At 40.7% G+C, this 24,891-nt stretch overlaps 1 protein-coding gene and 1 long non-coding RNA gene across 3 annotated transcripts in view; both read left to right on the forward strand.

Annotated features, from left to right (window-relative positions):
• The window catches only part of LOC119024942 (transcriptional repressor CTCF-like), a 32,029-nt gene that overhangs the window by 4,144 nt on the left and 2,994 nt on the right, over positions 1-24,891 (forward strand). For both annotated transcript variants that reach the window (XM_037108189.1, XM_037108190.1), the window contains 13 exons: positions 76-212; positions 2,248-2,367; positions 2,549-2,728; positions 6,866-7,084; positions 8,073-8,235; positions 20,386-20,556; positions 20,675-20,808; positions 21,222-21,342; positions 22,351-22,500; positions 22,590-22,750; positions 23,004-23,186; positions 23,301-23,433; positions 23,536-23,781. In XM_037108189.1, the coding sequence (XP_036964084.1) occupies positions 76-212; positions 2,248-2,367; positions 2,549-2,728; positions 6,866-7,084; positions 8,073-8,235; positions 20,386-20,556; positions 20,675-20,808; positions 21,222-21,342; positions 22,351-22,500; positions 22,590-22,750; positions 23,004-23,186; positions 23,301-23,433; positions 23,536-23,781 (2,118 nt within the window). The remainder of the gene's footprint in view (positions 1-75; positions 213-2,247; positions 2,368-2,548; positions 2,729-6,865; positions 7,085-8,072; positions 8,236-20,385; positions 20,557-20,674; positions 20,809-21,221; positions 21,343-22,350; positions 22,501-22,589; positions 22,751-23,003; positions 23,187-23,300; positions 23,434-23,535; positions 23,782-24,891) is intronic.
• Positions 224-1,323, forward strand: LOC119024945. The gene is made up of 2 exons (XR_005076654.1): positions 224-832; positions 950-1,323. It is a non-coding gene; the product is annotated as an uncharacterized LOC119024945 (long non-coding RNA).

Consider the following 24,891-nt stretch of genomic DNA (forward strand, 5'->3'; position numbering starts at 1 on the left):
AGTCCATTTGTAAAACGAGCACATAGAAGTATCACAGTTTTGTGGAAATTGTGGTCTGACAATGTTGTGTCTCAGGTCATGGGGTAGCAGCCTCTCAGGCCCAGCAGCAGCTGATGGAAGCTGGGGTGGGGGTTGGTGTTGAAGGTGGAGCAGGAGTTGAAATGATGGTTATGGACTCACTGGATCCCACCCTCTTGCAGATGAAAACTGAGGTAAGCTCAGTGTTTAGAGCTTTTTACTAAATGTGACATGATTGGGGATGGGAGAAAACATTGATTCACATAACTATCACCATTTAAAAATTTTTTTTTGTTCAAACATCATTCATCATTCACTTTAGTCCATGTTTATAAGCCAAGGTGGAAAGAAGTTACCTCTTTTCATCAGCAGAGGGCGAAATGTTTTTCTTCAACTACCTAGTAACGTGACGTCATATCGGTTTGCGGAAAAAAAACGTAAAAAGAATGGCAGATAACTTGCAAAATGCGTGGAGATAAAAAATCCATTTCATTTTAAGTCAAAACAGGGTTTCTGTCTTAAAGTCTTAAATTTGACAATCTCAATTTTAGGCCTTAAAAAGTCTTAAATATTTCCATATTTTGCATAATGGTCTTAAATTACATTTAGTTTGTTTTTGAATATGTACATTCAGTCACCGCTTTTGTCACCTTTTTTGTTTTTTTTGTTTGGAGGAAATGAGATTCACAGTTAGCTCCTTGTGTTCTTCTGTCTGAAGTATCTGCCAACAGTGCGGTTTGAATTTATGGGCGTACACTTCGCCAGTTCCGGAAAGACTTCAACAGCAGAATCTGTCAGAGGACCGTCAGATTGGGTACACTCAGTGTGAAAGCACTGGTGTCACACACAAAATTGGAAAAACACCAGTTAGCTTCTAAAAGTCTCAAGGGAATTCACGTAATCACACACTTCTGTATGCCTTTGTCACCAGTTCCTGGTCTTCATCCAGTTCTGCGCGATCCGAATTCTGCACTGCCTCTGCCGCTTCGCAGTCAAGCGACATTCAATCCATCTTTGGCCCAACTCCAACGTTGAAAGTGGAGGTGCTTTCGATTTTGAACACTGTGTGTGTGTGTGTGTGTGTGTGTGTGCGCGCACACACACATACCAGGGTTATTATAGTTAATCAAATTAAATTCCTAAATAAAAATTATATTTACTAAAAAAAAAAAACTGAAAAACTAAATCAAAATAAAAACTAATGTAAAATTTAAAAGTATAACAACCCTGACACACACTCAGTTCATTCTTCATTGTTTGAGCTGATCTGTGAATGGCAATAAATGTGGTTATTTTTTGAAGTAATTCTGCGACTGCATTTCTCCTTACTTTTTCAGACTTCGTATAGGTCTTAAATTTAGTTCAAAATGGTTTTTAAAGGGTCTTTTCTTAAATTTGACTTTGAACCTGCAGAAACCCTGCCAAAGTATGGTCACATTGTGGTTTTTTTGGAAAAGCAGAGCTTAACATGTCATGCGTTGCCTACTGTGAAAACATGACTCAAACCTCACTGTCCACCTGGCAAGATGCTATCCTGAGGTAAATGCAGAGCTAACAGCCAAATGATATGCAGCAGCAAGCCAGCAGACAGTCAAGCAGCATTGTGCAAACTACCCAGCAGTTCTGAAAAAACATAACGCATAACTAAATCAATCACTTCATTTGCAAAGACCTGCAGCCCTATAGTGTTGTGGAGAATACAGGACTCAGGAACATTTGGCTGCACATTTAGCCGGCTTTCTTCATGTCAAGTGCTACGCGCACACACTCAACCTGGCCTCTCAGCATGGCCTAAAGCTGCCGGCTATAGCAAGATTACTTGGATGAGTACAGTGTGTGACTGGATTTTTCCATAGAAGAGCTATAGCACTTGCTGGAGCTCACAGTATATATTTCCTCTGTATAATTTCTTTTTTCCTCTTTTATATGCAGTCCAGGCTTTTGAAAAGAGAGTGTTAGTTCAAATGTAGGAGTTTACTTTAAAATGGTTTAGATATATTGCTGATGAAGAAATCTTAAAATCTGACACATGATGTGCATTTTTGGGGGAAATATGGCTCCTGATATGGTCTTAAGACATAATCATCATAATCATTCAACTTTTTCACATGGTCTGGTGTTAAAAAAAATCAAACTGAAAATCTCATTTGTGCTGTCACTGTTGTTTTAATGCATGTTTGGTGTCCTCTGTCATTTCACAGTGTGTCTTGCTTATCCTAAAATGTCTAGGTGATCGATGCTGCAGTAGGGGGATCATCAACTACAGTGGGTGTTGTCGGAGGGGTAGCAGGTGCTGCTCACCAAGCAACTGTGACAACAGTGGATCAGACTCAAATCATTACACTACAGGTATGTGCTGTTTTGACATCATGGCTACATCAAGTAATTTCACCTTTAATCCCTTTTTGTGGGAAGTCCAGACTTAGGCCGCATGTAAGCCTTCGAAAAGTTATGTTCGCAGATGGCTTAATAGATACCCCATAAATTCTGTGAACATGATCTCTGGACTCAGGGTTCTCTCTGTCCTCAGGTGGTAAACATGGAGGAGCAGGCAGCTCTGGGTCTGGGGGAGCTCCAGCTGGTACAGGTACCTGTTTCTGCCACCACTGTGGAGGCCTTGCAGCAAGGCACCTTCGTAGACACTACTGCTATGCCAAAGGATGGCGACCCAGTCATCTGTCACACCCTGCCACTACCTGAGGGCTTCCAGGTACACAAACAGCAACAGTCATTGGTCAGGCTTAAACTCAGACGCATATCACTAAGGAGTGACTGCATTTAAAAAAAAAAACCTTTTTACTGCCTTTTCTGCCCTCTTAGAGCACTGTGATAGATTTACACTAAATTACAATCGCAAATGCACAAAGAAAATAAAGGCAGTTTATTATGCCACAAATATAGTGAATTTGTCGTATCTACCCATAAGATTATTGTATTTCTGTGCTACTGCAAAGAAGTAAAACAAATTCAACTTTTGGAGAAACACAACCCAAAGTCATCTTGCAGTGGCTAGTCACATAAGCTGCTCAAATAAGAGGAGCGGCATGAATCAGTTTTGCATTATACACTAGTTAAAGGTCCCATATTATACTGTTCATCAATTTCACACAGCTGTCAGAAGTCCAGCAACACTGTATACGATATGTATTGCCCCAACCCCATCCGTGGTCATGAATTTCAGCTGTCTAAAAGTCACTCAAGTGGGCTCTACTGAGCTCTACTGAGCAAAGGCTGTTTCTGTGCCTGCACCTTTAAATGCTAATGAGCTCCTTTTGTCAGTGCCTACTTGGAGAGCCTTGCCTGCTATACGCCCCTCTCAGGAAGACGATGCCTCTTATGCTAGCAGTAGCATGCGCTAATGTTATGGTGGATGCATGTATCTCTATGGCTCGTGGAGATGCTTTCGTTCAACCATACCAGTTTGACCCAGAAGGAGAGGCTCCTGTAGAAATACAGACTCTGTGGCTGCAGCAGGATGTTTCACAATGGTTAGTGTGTCTGAATAATGTTCGTTTATTCATATGTGTTGTTACAGTTACTGCCATGTAGCTGATGGTTAACAGCTAGTGAAAGCTGTGTTTGTCTCCAGCACAGTCTCCAAACTCTAGAACACTGTTTGCATCACCTCTGTCTCCAGTCTGCACGTTTCCAGACTTTTTACTGTGACAACCAAGCTCCATCGTAATATTATTAACATTAAACTCGCTTGAAACACCATTGCATAGCAGACTGCAGCAGAGATAACTAGTTAGCTAATTTCAAGCTGACTTCACCAGACTCATAGGCAGCTGTAAATACAATCAAACCGCAAAGCCAGCTTTGTACTGACCCTTGTTACTGAAGCAGTCCGATGTGAAGTGGTTAGCACACACACAAAAAATTAAATGCAACCACTGTCTCTTCTGTTGTTCTGTAGCTGGGACAGAATATAGGCACTTATGTTGTTTTTTTTACAACCAACAACAGAGCAATTTGCGTGTCTAGCTCTCAGTGGCGACATTTCAAAACACTGCTATCTTATCACTGGACACACCGAACTTCACCTCGGGGATGAACGCCCCACTCTTAGATATCTCCTATCATGGCATAGAGGAGGCCAGCCTATGAACATCTCTTCTTTCATTACGTAACAACAGGAGCAGATTCTGAACAGCCAGTTGGAGCACCGTTTTACCAGTGGGTGGGCTGCAGAGACCATGCAAGAATCACTTGTTTTACTTGTTCAGGGAGTTGGCAGCCTCAAGGAGAGCCAGTTTATATATGTAGAGACCAGAGAAAACGTGTTTTTTCCATAATATGGGACCTTTAAAACATAACTGTGGATGCTGACCATCACTGTCGGACCAGCATGCTTAACCTACTCTGGCAGGGTAGAATGGGTCAGTAGTTGGGCTTGTTATTGATCATGGTTAAATGCTACAGAGGGAACACACTCCAATTTAAAACGCACAGTAATGATCTGCTTCGCGTCCTGGTTGGATGTGGATCAATCATGAGTAGGACCAGCATGCTGGTAACAATATAGCAGCCTTACCTTTCAGTGAACTGATCAGGGAGGCTGTTAAAGCTCAAAACACTTGACACATGGGCCATGGCGTGACACCCCAATGGTCTGAATGTATTATAGAGTGTAATTAGCTAACACTGACCTCTAGAGACATTCAATCAAAATACATACAAAAAAATACACTTCTTTTTCAGCCAGTAAGTCATTCAGTACTCTGACCTTTGCTAAAGAGAAAGAGGGAGGAAGAGTTTGAGCTTAGTAAAGCCATGTATTTTGCAAACCAAGAACTCACATGTACACCAAAATCATTTTTCAAATTTACACTCTCTAATTTTTTTTCTCTCACATGTAACAGTGAAATACACTAAAGGTTTTCCTAAGGAAGAGTAGAACTGCAGCACTAGCATGCTGAGGTGGCCACTGTAGCGTAGTGTAAAGATATGATTCATCACAATAATAATGGTGATGATGATGATGATAATGATGATGATAATAATAATAATAATAATAATAATAATAATAATAATAATAATAATAATAAAAGCAATACTACTCATAATAATGAATATAAAAAAATCTGTAATAGCGGATTTAATGGTGCAAGAGTCTTTTTGTAGAGGACTATCCAGAGAACGTGTATGGAGCAATTTCAGGTGAATGTAATGTAATTTATACTCATTGTACCATGTTTCGTGTCTCTGGGTCCTTCGAGCTTGCCATAAATTAATAAAACGCAAACAATGATGGTTAATGACGAAAAGGCTTTCACCTGTCAACATGGCACTCAAGATATTAGTTAATACTCGCCCCAGAGCATGCATAACAAATTTGGTGAATTTCCGTGTGATGGTCTTTGAGATACGCATGTGTAGCATTTGTAGCGTCCCCTATAGGTTGAGCTCAACACGTGGACCTACCCACATCAGTTTTGTGATGATAGGGCAAAGGGTGTGGGAGTTATGGCCAATCATTTCTGAGCCCCGCCCACTGCAAAAATACATTGGTCTTTGGTCAATTTGTCTTTTCATTCCCTGATGCCGTATACCAAAAAGATATTGATAGAGTCAATCTTTCTATTCATTTTACTGTTTTTCACATCATGCAAATTAGTATCTAGCAACTAAAAATCTAGTCAGGTTGAGCTTCATGGTCCAATTGGCTTTTTTGTAGAGCACATCGAACTGTGTGTCAAATTTCAAGTCAGTCAGACTTACGGTGTGAGGGGCACTTTCCCAAAAATGCATTTTTAATCCTTAATTACAGCGCCACCATCTGGCTGACTGGGCTCGTATGTTAATAAAAGTTGATGCACATCATTTCCAACCATTGGGCCAAGTTTCAAGTGCCCATTCTTGCCCATTCCAGTTCACTGGAATTTGAGCTCAAGTGGCAGATGACAAAAAATTATAAACCGGCACAACTTTAGAAGGGTTCTACGCCTTCGGGATTATCGTTAGGTTTACGACGCAGCAATTTAGCTGAATTTAGCACAGAGCAGACTTGAAGTCATGCACAGAAACAGCAATATAACTGTCGGTTACTTTTCAAAATAAAACTCCGTGTTGGCACCAGCACACAAATCTAAAAAAAAAGACAAATACAAGCTCTTCTACTAATCCTTCGGTCGGGAACACTTCGTGTTGTTGTTTTTAAAATACATGCCTGTAACTGCAGTACTGCTAAACCGGATCGGAGCAGTAACACACCGGACACGTATCTGGTGGAATATCAGAGTTGTTTTTGTCCTGATAAGCCCAGTAGTGTGCCAGAGTCAAATCCTAACTGTGGCGAAAAAGGGCAGAAGATACTGTTTACATGAAAAATGGGTGCGCAAAGTTGACTAGTTAAGGTCCATCAACTGCACATTTTGCAGTCGATACTCGCAACATGCAGGAACACGAAATGTGCAGGTAATGCTGGCATTACACAGTTAAAACACAACATACTGATCAAACACAGTGACCTGTATGCCAGTGAAAATGCAACTCCACAGTAAGAGGCTGTTGATTAGTGCACTGAGAAGGCCAAATTAATATTTAAGTTTAACACAACCTTTTTCATTGCCAAGGACGAACTACCCTTTAACAAATACAAAGGCCAACAAGACCTGCAAAGAAAGAGCAGTGTTTATAAATATCAATGTAATTGTTTCACGGTGTACAGATTGATTGATTGATTGATTGATTGATTGATTGATTGATTGATTGATTGTGCTCCTAGAAATATTTGGTTAGGGGCCATCGTGCTCCTAGCAAAATAAGTTAGTCTGGAGCCTTGCACAAACAATGATTTGTCTATATTGATAAAATTGACTAAAGAATAAATGGATTTGATCTGTAGGTAGTCAAGGTTGGTGCCAATGGGGAGGTGGAGACGGTGGAGCAGGAGGAGGAGGGAGGTGATGCCCATCCTGAAGAGGAGGAGGAGGATGAAGAGGTGGGGAACCAGCTGCTAGAAGAAGGTGAGGATGAGCCCATTCGGCCTTCAAATGATGACCCAAATTGGGTTAAAGACCCGGACTATCAGCCCCCATCTGGAACCATCAAGAAGACCAAAAAGGTAAGAAAGTGATGTATCAATCTCATTGTTACTGAGGATGTGAGACTCTTCCAGGCATGCAAACATCTCACTCATCAGCAAACGCCTCTTGACTATTGACTATTTTTTATATGACTATTTTTATCACTTGTGTAATTCATCCACTCCCTCTCTCAGCAACACTTTGGTGCAGTGTTTAATTGCTTTATCACAGCACCATAGCCAAATGAAAATAGAAAGACTATGGGGAGAATCCCATGTTTAGCTGTCATTTATGATCGCGCTAGCTTTTCTCCTTTCCTATATTTAAAATATATATCACTTGGAATCCTGTAATGAATGTATTCTTTTTTTGGAAAAAAAATAAAGCAAAAACAATAGACTAACCAACATATTGCGCTAATTAGCATTGTGGAGATATGTCAAATTGGCCTTTTTTAATTTATGTTGTCATTTTCAGGTGTAACTGTAACATTTAAAGAAGCACTGAAACACAGTGATGCGACCTGTCTGACATTTTCAGTGTGCTTATTTCATGGACTGTGCTGATTTTCAAATGTTTGAAAATATACTGTATGCAAGATAGTGCCTGACACAGGGCCTTTCTACCTGGAAATTATTGTAAACATTGAGATTTGTTCTATATGTTAGTAATACGGAGATACTAAATACTAAAACACTAATAAAAAATAAAGAAACAATTGGGCCACTTAGAGTATCAATCAGACAGATATAACATCGTAACGATACAATGTCTGTGTCCAATTGATTCAGTTTATTAAACAATTTTAACATTTAACATTTTTTCATATTTATTTAAGCGTTTGGAGCAGTACTTTGTCAGATGATTAAATTATATTACACTGTTGTTTTTTGTTTTTAAAATGTAGCTCTCACTTTTTTACACAATACATTTACATCCCTGCTCTTCCCTGTATTTTAACTGGACTTGTACAATCGATTGCCAGAGGTGCCTTCATTTAATATACATGACCTGCTGTTTGTCCAGGGTAAAAAAAGTCGTCTGCGTTATGCCGAAGGAGATAAGGACATGGATGTCAGTGTCTATGATTTTGAAGAAGAACAGCAGGAGGGCCTTCTGTCAGAGGTCAATGCCGAGAAAGTGGTGGGTAACATGAAACCACCTAAACCCACCAAGATCAAGAAGAAAGGTGAGACACTGTTGTCTGCTTGACTTTGGAGATGATAGGAATGACACTATCAGTTGGTTTGAATAAAGTTTTTGATTTTAAATGGTTCTTCAAAGTTGGTTTGGCATAAATACTTGTCATATAATCTATAACAAGCTGTGATACAGTGGTAGTTTGGACCTATTAGCTGTTATATGTGTTATATGTTATTCATCTTTGGGTCTGCATGAGAATGTCATACAAAGTGACAAAGCAGCTACCATCAATATTATCCTTACTATATTATATTGAACGATATCTACAGTGTTTCTGATACAGAATGTTTCAACAAATAATGATGGTATTGTTAAAGGTCCTATATCATAAAAAAACACGTTTTCTCTGGTCTCTACATATACAAGCTGGTCCTCCCTGAGCCTGCCAACTCTCAGAATCAGGAAAACAAGCGATTCCTGCATGGTCTCTGCAGCCCACCCACTGGTAACACGGCTCCTACAGGCTGTTCAGATTCTGCTCCTTTCGTTACATAATGAAAGGAGTCATTATCATAGGCCGACCTCCTCTACGCTGTGATAGGAGATATCTGAGAGGGGGCGTTCATCCCCGAGGTGAACTTCAGTGTGTCCAGCAGTGTGACAGCAGTGTTTCACCTGTCATTGCTCGAAGCTAGACATGCAAATAGCTCTGTTGTTAGTTGTAAAAATCATCATAAGTGCCTATATTCTGTCCCAGCTGCAGAGCAACAGAAGAGACATCGGTTGCGTTTCATATTATAAGACAACATGCCGGCTACGGCTCCTGTTAGCTTGTGTGTGTGCTAATTGCTTCACATTGGACTGCTTCAGTAATGAGGGTCAGTACAAAGCTGGCTTTGCCTCGACACTGACCCTCGTAAAAGGATCAGTCCCAACCATACCGGAACCAGGAACTGCACCCGAGGTACCGAAAAGTGTCACCCCGGTTTAATAGTATTTATCGTTGCCTACGAGTCTGGTGAAGTCAGCTGGAAATCGGCTAACTAGTTAGCTCCACTTTGATCCGCTATGCAATGGCGTGTGAAGCGGGTTTAGTGTTAATAAGATTATGATGGAGCTTGGTTGTCACCGTAAAAAGACTGGAAACGTGCAGATTGGAGACAGAGACTATACAAACAGTGTCCAAGAGTTTGGAGACTTAGTTGGAGGCAACCACAGCTTTCGCTAGGTGTTAGCCATTAGCTACATTGTAGTAACTGTAACAACACATACGAACAAACATTATACAGACCCACTTACCATTCTGAAACGTCCTGCCGCAGCCACAGAGTCTGTGCTTCTTCAGGAGCCTCTCCTTCTGGGTTCGATTCTGGGTCAAACTGGTATGGTTGAACGAAATAATCTCCGCAAGCCATAGCGATACATATATATATCCACCGTAAACATGCGCATGCTACTGCTAACGCAAGGGGCATTCTCTCCCTGAGAGTGATGCAGCAGGGAGGGCTCTCCAAGTAGGCAGTGACCGATGGAGCTCATCAGCATTTAAAGGTGCAGGCACAGAAACAGATTGCTCTGAATAGAGCTCTGTAGAGTGACTTTCAGACAGCTGAAATTCATGACCAGGGATGGGTTTGGGGCAATGCATATCGAATACAGAGCTTTTGGACCGCTGACAGCTGTGTGAAATTGATGAAAAAAAGTATAATATGGGACCTTTAAGATTTACTTCTACTAAATACTCAAGGCTACTCACACTGCATATTGGTCTGTGACTTTAACAGCCCTCTCGTTATAGAATTATGTGGAGCAAAAAAAGGCAATATTTTGAACAAATCACTAATCAAGACTGTAATGTACTGATGATGGAAAAAGTAAAGCAGATTTAAATGAAGCTGCAAGCAACAATGAACGGGGGCATGCTGCTGTCGGGGCGTCGGTCCGTGTTTCGGATGCTTTGACTATGGTTGTATATTGGCCTATGTTCAGAACTGGACTCCTATCAAATGTGAAGTTTTGTCCAGATCAGAATCTAGACTATTGAGAAGCGCATTGCATTTCATGCGTCTTGAGGCTTGCACATTCAACACCTTCCATTGAGGAAGTTGTTCCTTTATAATTTCGTGGCCTGCTCCTGCCGATAAATAAGTCAGCTGAAGTCAGAAGAACTACCTGCAATCTACGTAAAGAACAAATAATGAGAGTACTACACAGTGTGACCCCACAGACTCTGAAACAGAGGTTTGTCCTGTATTCATTAACAAGGCAGCACTGCCCTCTGGTGGAAAAAGCCTGAATGTACAATCAAAAGTGAAGGCAGTCAATCAAAGCGCCACCTATTGGCCAATTCGCACTTAGTTTTGCACAAACCATTGCCATGGAACACAATTAGCAAAAGTTTTGTGATAATGGGACTGTATTTCGTCAAGATATGCAGGACTGTCTGTTTGACCAAAATGTGCCAGAAATTGTTGTTTTATATTTGGGGTGTTTTTTGGACTATCACAATTCTTTTATTTTTTTTTGTCAGGAGTAGAAGTAGTAACCTGAGTTTCATGTCATTGTTGCATATCTCCACAATGGTGTGTACCACTGTTCTTCTACAGGAAGTTGTTATTTAATAACTTGAGTATTCATTGGAATATCAAAATTCTTTTAAGAAGTTTCATTAGGAGAGTTCACAGATGCTGTGTGCAAATTTTCGTGCAAATCTATGAATTTTTCCGGGTGGAGTTTGTAAAAAGTAGGTTTGCAAAATTTTGAGAATTTACGGGGGGGAATATGGCTTATATCAGTGGTTCCCCACCAGGAAACACATTACAGGGGGTACGTGGAAATATTTATTAATTTATTTCCAAGATGATAAGTAAATATTCTCAGTCATTTCATTAGCCCATTAATAAAATGGTATGTGTTGTGCCACAATTAGTTCATATCACAAATTTACATATTATTAGGGGGTCAAGCCCGAAGGGCTGAGGGAACGCGTTTCCCAGGACCAGTGGTGCTTGGAACCCTATTGTAATTGTAAGGATTTTTAGTGGGCCAAGCCAGAGGAGCCAAGGGGATGCGTATGCTTTGCACCAAACTGGGCGCACAGTATCTGTGGACCCGCCTAACAAAAAGCTATTAAAAGAATTTTGATAGGCCAAACAATACTCAAGTTATTAAATAACAACTTCCTGCAGATTTAATTCCAAACAGGAAGTGTTGCATATCTCCACATTGGTGTGGTCTAATGACATGAAACTCCAGTTACTACTTCCCTATCGACCCTTGAGGCCCTGTACAAAATTTTAGGCGATGACCACAAGGTGGCGCTCTTTAAATTGAAGTGTTTTATATCTCCACATCAGTTCATTGGATTAATGCAAACCTTTTACAGTTATTGTCAGTGCCCTCCTAAGGACAGCTGACAAAGGGTTTACCGATCCGCCACTAGGTGGCACTCTGGTGACTGTCTAATTTAATATTTGGCACAGTGCCCACACCATAACACTTGAAATGAAATGAAATTCATAGAGTTGCTATGGAATGGCCTCTGTAACTCACACACCAAAAATGACCAGCAGGTAGCGCTCTTTTCAATGCAAAAAACAATTTTGGCCCATAACTCCTACATAATATGTCGCACATTGTTAAAGCAAATATCTACGTGTTCCCTGAATTCAGTTGAATTGTGTGATGTAGGCCATGCCCATTTTGGGTGTAATTTTCCATTAGCAAAATCAGGACAAAACGAAAACATACTTTTTCGAACTCCTCCTAAGCGATTTGATGGATTTGCACCAAAATTTGCATGAAGCATCTGTGGACCCTCCTGACAAAAAGTTATCAAGAGTTTGATAGTCCATAAAACGCCCGAAATATAAAGCAACAATTTCTTGCTCATTGTGTTGAAAACAGACAATCTTGCATATCTTTACAAAATACTGTCTGATTATCACATGAATGTTCATGTTTGTGTGGTATGGCCTAATGATGGTCTGTGTAAAATTTGGTGCAAATCAGCCAATAGGTGGCACTCTGGTCGCAGTCTAATTTTTGTGAATGAAAAGTAAATAGGGGAATCTTGAAATCCTCTTCAAAACTCATCGACTCTCCTTGTCCCTCATGCTTTGAGCTAGAGACACCATTCCAACTTTGAAAGAGTCAGAAGACTTTGAACTTTTGGGCATGTATTCAGTTTTTTTTTTTTTTTTTTTTTTTTTTTTTTGAACATTCTTTTTATTGAACATTTTCAAACATTAAGGCAGTCCAGTACAGTATACACAATTTATAATATGTAGCAGATCCAAAATACATTAACAGCAGCAATCACAGTCTAGGTTTCCAGGTACTCCAACACTTTATCAAACTCTGCTGTAAACACGTCATTCTGACCTTTTATCCGAAATCTTAGTCTTTCCAAAGAGATATAGTCAGATATCAAAGACTTCCACATATGTATTGATGGAGATTCATCTCCTACCCATTTGTTCATAACGGCCTTTCGGCCCAACATAAGCAGGAAGTGTATAGTGTTCTTATGTGATCTTAGGGATTCAGGGACATATCCCAACAGACACAGCATTGGATTGGGTTGTAGTTGCCGCTCAATTATCACATTAATCTCATCACATACAGATTGCCAGAACCGTTGAATTTTCTCACATTCCCAGAGGCAGTGAAATCTTGTCCCTAACATAGTCTTACATTTTGGGCAGTTTGGGGAGGCCCCTGCTGTATATTTACTATACATGTATGGAGATATAAACACATTGTGTAGAACATTATATTGCATTTCTCTGAATCTGTTGCATATGGATATTTTCGAGGGTAAAAGTAGAATCTCCTCCCATCTTTCAATGTTTATCGTTGTTTCCAACTGGGTCTCCCATAATTTCCGTAGGAATGATAGTCTGTCTGTTTGCAACCTTTGCAATCTAGAATAAAATTTGGAGACAAAGTGACCTTTTTTCTGACAATCTAAAAGAGTTGTCTCTAATAAATTAAAGTCATCTGGAAGATTAAGAGTATCCATTTTACTGTGCACGTAATGTCTGACCTGGAGGTATTTGTAAAATTCTTTTGTTTGTAGTTTGTATGTAGTCTGTAACGATTCAAATGACTTAAATTTTCCCCTATCCCAAAGGTCATGAATATGGTAAATTCCTGCTTCATTCCAGTTCTGAAAGTTGGATCCAGCACCGCCACTGGTCAATTCAGGATTGCCAGTCAATGTTGTTAAGCTACTCAATTTATTTTTAGTCCCAAATAATTTCCGTAACAGATTCCACGTACTACACACATTAGTGATTAAAAAATTGTCTTTCGCCATAATTGGTAATTCACTCCTGCATTTATCAAGTAAGTTGACAGGAGAGTACGGTTTGGAGAAGGTTGCTTCAATTTCAAACCATGGCGGCTTCAGATTAGCATTCGCCCATATAGAGATAATTCTGGCTTGCATTGAAATTGTATACTTTGTAATGTTGGGGAGTCCCCATCCACCTTGCTCTTTTGGCAACTGTAAAATATCCAACTTAATTTTAGGCTTCCTGCCAGCCCATATAAAGTCAGAGAGAGCTTTATTTATATCTTTAATGTTGTTTCTCTTCAAAAATATGAAGAGCATTGATAACGGGTAAACAATTTTGGGGAGAATTACCATCTTGATAAGATTGACTCTGCCAAGGAAGGTCACAGGAAGCCCTCTCCAGCTCGACATCTTATCTTTAATGTGTTTTACCATAGGGTTAACATTTTCAGCATAAAGTTGACTAATTTTAGGTGTTATCTTAACCCCCAGGTATATGAATCCATCTGGTGCCCAGCGGAAAGGTTTTACGAAATCAGGTTCACACTCATATGAGAAACCGATAGGCATTATTTCAGATTTTGTAAAATTAACCTTGTATCCAGAAATTTGACCAAACTCTATGACACAATTAATTAGCGCAGGTATTGAGTTTTGTGGGTCTGTTAATGTCAGGAGGATATCATCAGCATACAGCAAAATTTTGTGTTGTGTTGTTCCTATCACAGTTCCTTTAATATTGGAGGTTTGCCGGACAGCAATTGCTAATGGCTCTATAGCTAAAGAAAACAACAGAGGTGATAATGGTGACCCCTGAGCTGTGCCTCTGTTAAGCTGGAACTGGGTAGAAATTAGACCATTTGTTAAAACTGAGGCGAAGGGATTTTTGTATAAAAGCTGTACCCATCGAACAAAATCTGATTTAAAGCCAAATCTTCCCAACACTTCAAACATGTATTTTCGCTCAATACGATCAAAGGCTTTTTCCGCATCCATCGTTACTATAGCACTTGGAGTTTGATGAAAGTTAAGATAATGAATAATGTTAATTAAGCGTCTTGTGTTGTTTGATGAAGTACGTCCTCCTATGAACCCTGTTTGGTCTGCATTGACTATATCAGTCACCACTTTTCCTAGTCGGTTAGCTACAATTTTTGACAGTATTTTAACATCCACTCCAAGTAGGCTAATGGGGCGATAAGAGGTACATAGTTCTGGATCCTTCCCTTTTTTGGGGATAACTATAATATGAGCTAAATACATAGTTTTTGGGAGTTCACCCTCTTCAAAGGATTTGTTGAACACACGTTGTAGTAGTTTGTTAATTTTGTTTTTCATCTTTTTGTAAAACTGAGCACAGAATCCATCAGCCCCCGGACTTTTATCTGACTGTAGTGTGGAGATTGCTTTATCAATTTCTGTTATTGTAACAGGTCCTTCCAGTAGTTTAGCTCGTTCATCTGTTAGCTGAGGCATCTGTAAGCCATCTAAAAAATTACTATTGGTAAGTGTATCATTGTCCAGTTCTGAGGTATACAACGTTTCATAAAATTTTTGAAAACATTCATTAATCTTTTTATTATTTGTTTGACGTATTTGGTCCTCATCAGATATTGCAGTAATAAATGCTTTTTGGGGAGAGTTTCTTGCAAGATGGGCTAAAAACTTATTGGGCTTATTTCCAAATTCAAACATTCTTTGTCTAGCAAACAGAATATCAGACTCAGCCTTCTTTGTCAATAAATTAGTCAGCCGTAATCTTGTTTCTTTTAACTCTTTAAGTACCCCATCCGATTTGGATCTGCGAAAATCTTCCTCTAATTTTTTAATTTCAATTTCAATTTGTGATTGCTCCTGAGTGCGTTCTTTTTTCTTCTTGCTGGAGTATGATATAATCATGCCTCGCATGTAGGCTTTATACGCTTCCCACACCAGTCTTGGATCAGAGTCATTGCGATCATTTACTTCTAAATAGAGGTCTGTCTGTGTTTCCAAAAACTTGATAAAGTTATCGTCATGAAACAGTGATGCATTAATTTTCCAAGAGAACGATCGCTCTGCGGGCCTAAGAGGTTGCATTTCCAGAGTGACAGGAGCATGGTCTGAGAGGGCAATGGATCCAATTTTAGACTGTTCGACTAAATGGGCTAGGTGTTCAGATATAAATATATAATCAATTCGGGAGAATGACAAGTGAGGTGGAGAATAAAATGTGTAATTTTTGTTATTAGGATTCGTGTATCTCCAACCATCTAACAAGTTCAGTATCTCAAGGAAATTTTGCAGTGCTCTGCCAGATTTTGACTGATCCTTCTGAGGGGGGTCTTTATCTAAGCAGGGAGAGAGATAACAGTTAAAGTCACCTCCAATTATCATATTTGTACAGTCCATTTCAGCAATTTTGCTGATTAGGAAGCCAAAGAAGTCCTCGTCATAGACATTAGGGGCATAAACATTTCCTAACAATACTGATTCTCCATATAGCTCTCCTTTTACTAGAACTATCCTTCCATCTGTATCTTTATAACTATCTTTAGCTATAAATGGCAACAATCGATGGACTAATATAATTGCACCCCTCTTGTTTGTAGAATAAGATGTAAAATATACCTGTCCGACCCACTCCCTGAGATATTTTTTGTGCTCCTCCTCATTCAAATGGGTTTCTTGGAGAAACGCAACCTGGACATTTTCCTTTTTAAGATGGTTTAAAACAGCTTTCCTTTTAACTACATTATTGGAGCCCTTGATGTTCCAGGTACAAAACTTAATATTCATAATAAAGTAACCTTATATGATGCTGCATAGTTACGCTTACTTTGTAAAATACCTTGGATGTGCTTTTAATCTGAAATCCTGTCTGGGCCAAAAACAAAAAACACCAGAACGATCCAAGCAAAAACAAACTAAAGCTTGGATAATATCTACCTACCATGGCTAAAACAGAGCCAAGGAAAACAAAAAACATAAACCTTGTCATACTCTAGCTATACTAGTACAGCTCAGCTGAGGGAGCAAATGACACAAGTGTGAGAAGAGCAAAAAAAGAAAAAAGAAAAGAAGAGTATGTCCGGTCTCTCAATCTGGATTATGCGTTAACCATACTACCAGCATGTCAACGACTGTGTAATTAACAGTGATACACAGCGGCTCAAGTAAACTGAGAAATACACATGTACAAATGTGTTAAATTAAGATGAACGGAAATTATCTTAGTATCATATAGTACTCATTGCCCATCATACGAGTCGTTCTCTATTCATTTGTAAAGAAGCAGGTGATGTACTTTCCCTGATTACAGATGGATTGATAGAGTCACTGGGCCGGGAGTGTCTTCACGTAGTCGTTGATTTCTTTCATTGTGGGAAGGGAGATCGGTTTTCCATTTGGAGGGAGGATTTTAATTACAGCTGGATACGCAAATGCGTATTTGATCCCCGCTTCCCGGAGCCTTCTGCGCGCGTCTGCAGACTGTTGTCTCCGCTTTACAATCTCCGCAGAAAAGTCCTGGTAGAAAGACACTACTTGACCATCTGTGGAAACTCTGCCCTTGCTTCTTGCCGCTCGTAAGATCCGCTGTCTGTCCGTGTAGTCGTGAAGCCTCACCAGGACAGCGCGAGGGCCCGGTCTGCCGGCGAAACCCGCCGGAGGTCCAACACGGTGAGCCCGCTCTATTTTCAGCCGCTTCCCTTGCATGTCCATGTTCAAGATCTCTGGAATCCACTTCTCAAAAAACACGGGTGGATCCTTACCTTCAGTGCCTTCTTTCAGTCCTATAATTCTGACATTTTGTCGTCGACTCTGGTTTTCATAATTCTCAAGTTTTCCCATCGCTTTTTCCAGCGCTGACTCCACCGCTTCGAGACGTGGTGTATTAGCCGCTGCATTATCCTCCAAGTCGGAGACTCGTTGTTCCACCGCCGCCAGTCTGTCTACTATTTTATCTAGCTTTTCTGACATCTCTGTGACTGGTTTCAGGATATTAGCGAGTGTAGAGTCCAACATCTCCTTAATATTACGCGTCACCTGCCGTACCACCACGTCTTCGTTAGCGGGGCTGGAGAGCTCCTTTCTTGGCTCGGCACAGTCTAGCTCCTCGTCGTTAGCTAGCTCTGGCTCTGTGTCGTCGTCTGGGTTAGCTAGCGGTTCGCTAGCAGCCGACTTGTTCTTTTTCCGAGTCTGAATCTCTCTCTTTTTGGGCATGGTAAAAAAGTTGTCTAGTGACATATTCACTGTCTCTGTATTGACTTAGTGATAATTCACCACAATTTAGCAACGGGCAACCAGAGAAATATTGTTTAAATTAAATCCAGTGAGGAGACCGACAACGATGCGTCTATCCTCCTCTGTGCATCACGTGACCCCCGTATTCAGTTTTTTAAAAATCTTTTATGGTTTTCAAATCATCACAGTTTTAGTTTTAAGGATTTTTAGGCCGTCTTCTGATTTTATAATGGGTGTGTATTGCGTGAGCTAGAGTGTGTGACATCATCGCTAGAGTGTAGAGCAGCTGGAAGAACCAGAGAAAAAATTCTTTTCAGCTTAATTTGGATCCCACGTTTTACTTCACATAGACAGTATATACATAGAAATGTAGGACATCTTGTTGGATTTCAGCTGATGGTCTTATTTCAGATGTGGGACTTACAGTTTTGGCTGTAGAAGTTCTAGATCGACAAGCACTGCAGCAGCTCCCCCATAAGCCGTAATGTTAATTTTGAGCCTAGGTTTCTGGAGGAGAGCAGGCAGTACTTGTTTTGTCTCTCGCTCTGCTGCCGTCATTTTTCACTCTCCAGAAATAAAAAATGACATCACAGATTTCAGCAATGTCTCTCCTGTTACTCAAAATGTAAATATTTTGGTGATAACCATTAAATTTTTTTTCAAAAATGGCAGGAGTTTTGGAGGTGTTTTCCCATTCATTCTTATTGGGACATTTTCTACTTTGCCTCTGTTACTGCCCCAGCATATGTGCATATGTGTGGATTTTGTCCGATCTGCGTGAAACTTGGCACGTACACTCTTCAGCTGGATCTGATATAAAGTTATCAAAAGAATTTGGCTTGGTCAAAAAATGTGCAAATTATTAACAAACAAATTTCTGTAGCTAGCTATGAAAATGTAAACTGTTTGATATCTCGGTCAAACTAAATGCTATTAACACCAAATTTCACTTCTGTGGTTGCCATGACAGTGGGAAGGGATGAGCTGAATTTAGCGAATTTTGGGCACTAGGGGGTGCTAAAAAAATGGGAAGTTTATATCTCTTAAACGGCTACACCGATTTTACGGTATGATGTTGGGCCAATGATGTCGGGCCAATCATAAGGCCATATCTTGAAGGTGGTCATTACTGGTCAATGTGGGCGTGGCTTAGTACAATAAATCCACATCAGCACACATTCAGTCTTTTGAAATTTTCATATCGTTACATCCCTATCACCAACGCTACCTAACACACTAACCATACACTCCAAACAAGCTAAATGTCACAAATGTGACTGCAATGTATATGAAAAGCGTGATGTACATTATTCATCGTAAGTCCATTTTTACTTGGCCTATCAACACAATTCAAAAACTTTTTTATAGTTTAGGGCTGCTCCAACACATAGGTCAGAACCGAGACTTACTGAGGCTCCATCTCGCTGCTGCATCATCTTAAATCGCTCATGTGATTTTGACGCGCCCGCGCGACAGTTGACCTCAGAGGGTTAACACAGCTACCGCCATAGCTGTTCTAACATTGAATTTAATAGCGGGGTTTTACGACTAAACCACTGTGAAATTAGCGCACGTATATTGTTAATATTTACACATAGTAGAAAACAAACAAAACAAAACTTACTATAATTGGTCAGGCACAGCCACCCGCTGAATGTCTGGTCTGCCAACTAATTTTCATTAACTCCACTGTTTCCCATCACGGCATGGATAAGGCTGCTCTGCCACTGCATGCTACATCCATGCTAGCTGCCTCATCGACCCGTGGCTCAGCCAGTGTCACACCGCTGCACTCCTGGTCAACAGGTGAACCAGCGGGTTCAACGACTCCACCTTTGTTCATCCAACTTCAGGAGAAAAGTCTTTCTCATCGTTTTTTTTTTTTTGTGACATTCTGTTATGTTCAATCACAAGTCGCCTAATTTGCGTGTAGTGACATTAGCAGTGGGGTGTGGGGTGATGAATAAGACACCTGACCTCAGACCCACTATGTGTTCACGTGTTTACCATAAGATGTCACCATTGCGCTTTCAACTTTGTTACTGATGTATACAAAACTATTTTGAATAGATAAATACACAATGCTTAGCCTGGCAGTGGGAAATTTAAGCCTGGTGGGCTTATATTACACTGGGGCGGAACCCTGGAAACAGAATCCTCACTCATCAAATTAAAGAGAAATTACCCACACTTCAACCCACAAAGCAATGATACAGGACCAACCAACGGTAACTTATATGAGGGAAAAAATACTGCAGTTAGATGTTGAAAAGCCTCTGCCAACCTGTCTGTCCTACTGACGCTTTGTCAGATTTCCGCCCAAAAACAGCATCTGTCCCCAGCAGCAGAGCCATCTGGCTCCCGCAGTTGAATGTCGTGATTGTGTCACAATTCAGAGCAAAAAAACTTACACTCACATGTCTTTGTCACCTTCCATTATTGTGTTGTTGTAGTTACTGTCTTCTGCAACTTGTATTAAAAACATGTGCTGTATGAATTGACACAATGGTGCAGCTTCACCCCATTGTTGCTTGATTCAGTGTGAACAAACAAAGATGGAGAAATGGTGAGCCTCCACTGTGCCAATAATGCTGAGTCTCTGTGTAAAAAGGAATTGTGGTACAACCATTGTTGTTAAATGTGCGCTCTGTATATGTCATTGTTGTGTGTCAGGAGTGAAGAAGACGTTTCAGTGTGAGCTGTGTAGCTACACGTGCCCTCGACGCTCCAACCTGGACAGACACATGAAAAGTCACACCGATGAGAGACCTCACAAATGTCATCTGTGTGGAAGAGCCTTCAGGACAGTCACCCTGCTAAGAAACCATTTGAATACACACACCGGTACACACTAATACACAGTTAAAAAAAACAGTCATTAAGAGGAGACTTAACAATGAATGAGTTTGTTAATACAATACAAGGACAGCTGTTGCATGTCTTGTTTTTTTTTTTTATTCAGGAACTCGTCCACACAAGTGCACAGACTGTGATATGGCTTTTGTGACTAGTGGAGAGCTGGTTCGTCATCGTCGCTACAAACACACACATGAGAAACCATTTAAATGCTCCATGTGTGACTATGCCAGTGTCGAGGTAAGACAAGCTCCTGTATGCTTTATATTTTAACAAAGTTTGGGGGTGAAATCAGCGTTTTCCATTTGCTAAACTACTCATTCAGGAATTGACAAAGAGCAATGGAAATTCACAGTTGTGTAGCAAGCAGTGTACTCCAACAAGGAAATCCACACTGTCTAGCCAACGTAGCCTTATAAATTTGGGAATTTTTTTTTGTTGATTTTCTATCTGATTGTACCACACTTACACTTGAATAATGAGCCTCAAATAGAGGTACCTACTGACCAGTGACTTTAGCCTACTATTACACCCCTAATGGAAATGGATGTAAACTGCATCTTTTCTGGAAGCATACAAATATGAGGAAGTCATTGCACTTTATTGTATTGTTCTGATATGCAACTATGTGTTTGTGTGTGGGTGTTGTGTAGGTGAGCAAACTAAAGCGCCACATTCGTTCCCACACTGGCGAGCGTCCATTCCAGTGTAGTCTTTGCAGCTATGCCAGTAGAGACACATACAAACTGAAGAGACACATGAGGACACACTCAGGTAAAGCTGATGCTTTAAAGATTTTTCTACACTTTACAAAGTAGTACAGGAGAACGATGTGGTAAATTTTTTTTTCAGAGATGGAGTTCATATTTTGGTAAAAACGGTTGTCCACATTTTCATTTGAGAGAGTAGTATTGTTCACTAGGGATGGGTAAAAATATCGATTCACCAATGCATTGCAATATATTTTTTCACAATTCAATATCGATTGATAAAATCCTCTGAATCGATTCGGGCAAGCAGCAGCCCCCAACCACCCGCTCTTTCCCTGCCTCCAGCAGCTAGAAGCGCCTTGCCCGCGACCTCACTCATGGGTCGGAGGGTGATGTGCTGCGGAAACACCGCCAGAGCCGCAGAGCCGGGTTGCTGATGTCTGACGGACCGCTCTTTCGGAGACTGTAAACTCCCAGCGCAGCCGTCTCACCCTGGCTGCCGCACTGTGCGCCCACGGGTAGCACTCTCCTCCAGGGAGAGAGGGGGGTTCAGTGTCAATGTATTACCCCCTTGCATTTAGCCGGAGGGCGGAGGGTCTGCGGTTATCAAAGTTTATGTCAGACAAAAATGTACTATGTGGTCCCAGAAACAATGGCACTCTTTCAGCTTAACTATGGTTGCGCCATTTTATATCTAAACACATTGTGTGCCTTTGTTTACATTTCAATTCGAACTAGAACTTCCTAGAGGAAAGATCTATAATTTAAGATTACTTTTTCTGATTAAAAAATTAACAGGTACTCTAATGAATTATTTGTTTTTTACTACCTATTACTGAATCGATATCGAAGCATTTAAGTCAATATTGAATCGAATCGATATTGAATCGAATTGCAACCTAAAGAATCGAAATTGAATCGAATCATGAGGTTCTTAACAATACCCAGCCCTATTGTTCACATTTATGTTTTGGGCTTGAACTCTGAAGAATCTTTTGTATTTGTATGTTCTATCAGATTACTAATATCAGTGAGAACAGGGATAACCTGCATACGTGCATCTTCTTTTCAGGAGAGAAACCTTATGAGTGCTACATCTGCCATGCCCGATTCACTCAGAGTGGAACCATGAAGATGCACATTCTGCAGAAACACACAGAGAATGTGGCCAAATTCCATTGCCCACACTGTGACACTGTCATCGCACGCAAGAGTGACTTGGGTAAAACAGTGTAAACGTAACCGACAAGATCATGTACATTGACATGCTGTTTGATTTCCCTGATGTGCTTTTTCTTGTCGTCTGTATAGGTGTCCATCTTCGTAAGCAGCACTCGTTTATTGAGACTGGAAAGAAGTGTCGTTACTGTGACGCTGTTTTCCACGAGCGCTACGCTCTAATCCAGCATCAGAAGTCCCATAAGAATGAGAAGAGGTTCAAATGCGATATGTGTGACTACTGCTGCCGCCAGGTATGTGTACACAGAGTACACGTCTGTGTAGTGATCCATTGGGTTACCATATTCCTAGTGGCAAATGTGTTTTGATTTGAATGTCAGTTATGGGTCATCTAAGCCAATAACCCTTATCATTATTGATTATTGAGATATTTCATTGTCCCATTTAGAGGACCCTGCTGCTTCCATGGCATATATCATAAAACTGTATAGAACTTATATGTATAGCTGTAGTTTTTTTAACTGTGTCCCCTGCTGCTGGGTGCAGGAGCGTCACATGGTTATGCATCGTAGAACCCATACTGGAGAGAAACCATACGCCTGCAGCCAGTGCGAGAAGACTTTCAGACAGAAGCAGCTGCTGGACATGCACTTCAAACGCTACCATGATCCCAACTTTGTTCCAACCGCCTTCGTCTGCCCCAAATGTAGCAAGACCTTCACTCGGAGGGTAAGGACTCTTCTCTTTGTAACCAGCACAGACCTGAAGTCAGCTACCAGGTGGTTCAGCTTTGGCTAATAACTTAAAAAAATCAACATACTAACAAACAGTGTGTTCCTGTAGAACACCATGGCTCGCCATGCTGAGAACTGCACCGGTGAGGTGGAGGATACAGAGAATGGAGCTCCGACCCCCAAAAAAGGAAGGAGAGGAAGGAAGAGAAAGATGAGGAGCAGGAGAGATGAGGATGACAGCGGTAAGACTTTGACATTGTTTATAAGTGTGGGCATGAATCTGTCTTCACTTAACTCTGACTTGTTCATCTGATGCCTCTCTTTGTTGTATCTCTGTCATTCAGAGGACGATCACGCTGATCCAGAGGAGGAGGAGGAGGAAGAGGGTGAGGGTGAGGAAGAACCATCACTGCTGCAGGAAGAGGAGGAAGCAGAAAGCATGGAACTGGACCAGGCCCCTGCTGCCATCCCAGTACCGGCTCCTGATGAGCCACCAGTCAAGAGGAAACGAGGCCGACCCCCAAAGAACGCCCCCAAGACTCTGACATCCAGCAAGTCGGTCCGGGTGGCTGCCAAGTCAACTGCTTCTGGTGAGAACACTAACAGGATTTTTAAGACAAGAAATGATGATGGCAAATAATACTTCAGTAGAAAATCACAAGGATTGTATCTTAGAATAGTATTTCAGTAGGAGCACCATCACTGCATCTCAGTTATCATCATTATTCTGTTTTTAGTGTGGTTCTTGTCAGTCATGGTCAAACTGCTGTGTAGAACTGTCAAACCAACTGATGAAAATGAGTGATACACTTAAAGATTGAAGATCAGGCTGTAAATAGATTCTCCAAATTTTCAATATCATACTACACAAAAATACTGTCAAAAATACTGACTATCTGATTATACAGGTACAAAGGGTTTCAATAGTAGCCTTTCAGGCAGCAGCTTTCAGAGATGTTCAGAGTACTTGTAAGTTGTTACTCTTATCCAGAACTGCAAAACTAAAAGTGTTTCCATCTCCTATAATACACAGCATACACTACCAGGTGCTGTGCAGCAATACAGGGTCTGGTGTTATCACTAGCCGTTTTTAAACAGCGACGTCACATTATCTCCGCAGCGACAGTTCACCAATTCTCCACTGATGGTGATTCACACAGAGCGATGCACCTCCGCCTTAAAGATGAACTGCTGCGTAATTCAGCTCCTAAAGAGGTGTGACGGTACACGTCATGATGATGACTTCTGTGTGCCCCCCCCCCGCCCCCCATGGATAATTTATAATCATATGGATGCTGTTATAATGTGTTGTGATTGATTGATTGAGATCCATCAAACATCCTGGATAGTGACAAAGTTAGGTTTTTCGCTCTAAATTACCTAAATACACTGCTCACAAAAATTAAAGGGACTGGGATGAAATCAGTTAAACCTGTCTGATAATTTTCTGGTTGGTTAAGCAGCTGAGGGCATCGTTAATCACTTTCAGCTGTATTGGTGTTCATGGAATTAACAACAGGTGCACCACAGTGGCAACAATTAGAAAACCCTCAAAACAGGACTGGTTTTACATGTGGAGGTCATTTCAAGTTTCTCCCTCTTGATCTTTTTTGGAGGATTTTTCACTCATGCTGGTTTTGGCTTGAGTAATTATCTCTACTGGCAGTATGAGACGATTCCTTAACCCTACAGAAGTTGCA

The sequence above is a fragment of the Acanthopagrus latus genome, chromosome 8 (genome assembly GCF_904848185.1).
Source record: "Acanthopagrus latus isolate v.2019 chromosome 8, fAcaLat1.1, whole genome shotgun sequence".
Lineage (NCBI taxonomy): Eukaryota > Metazoa > Chordata > Actinopteri > Spariformes > Sparidae > Acanthopagrus > Acanthopagrus latus.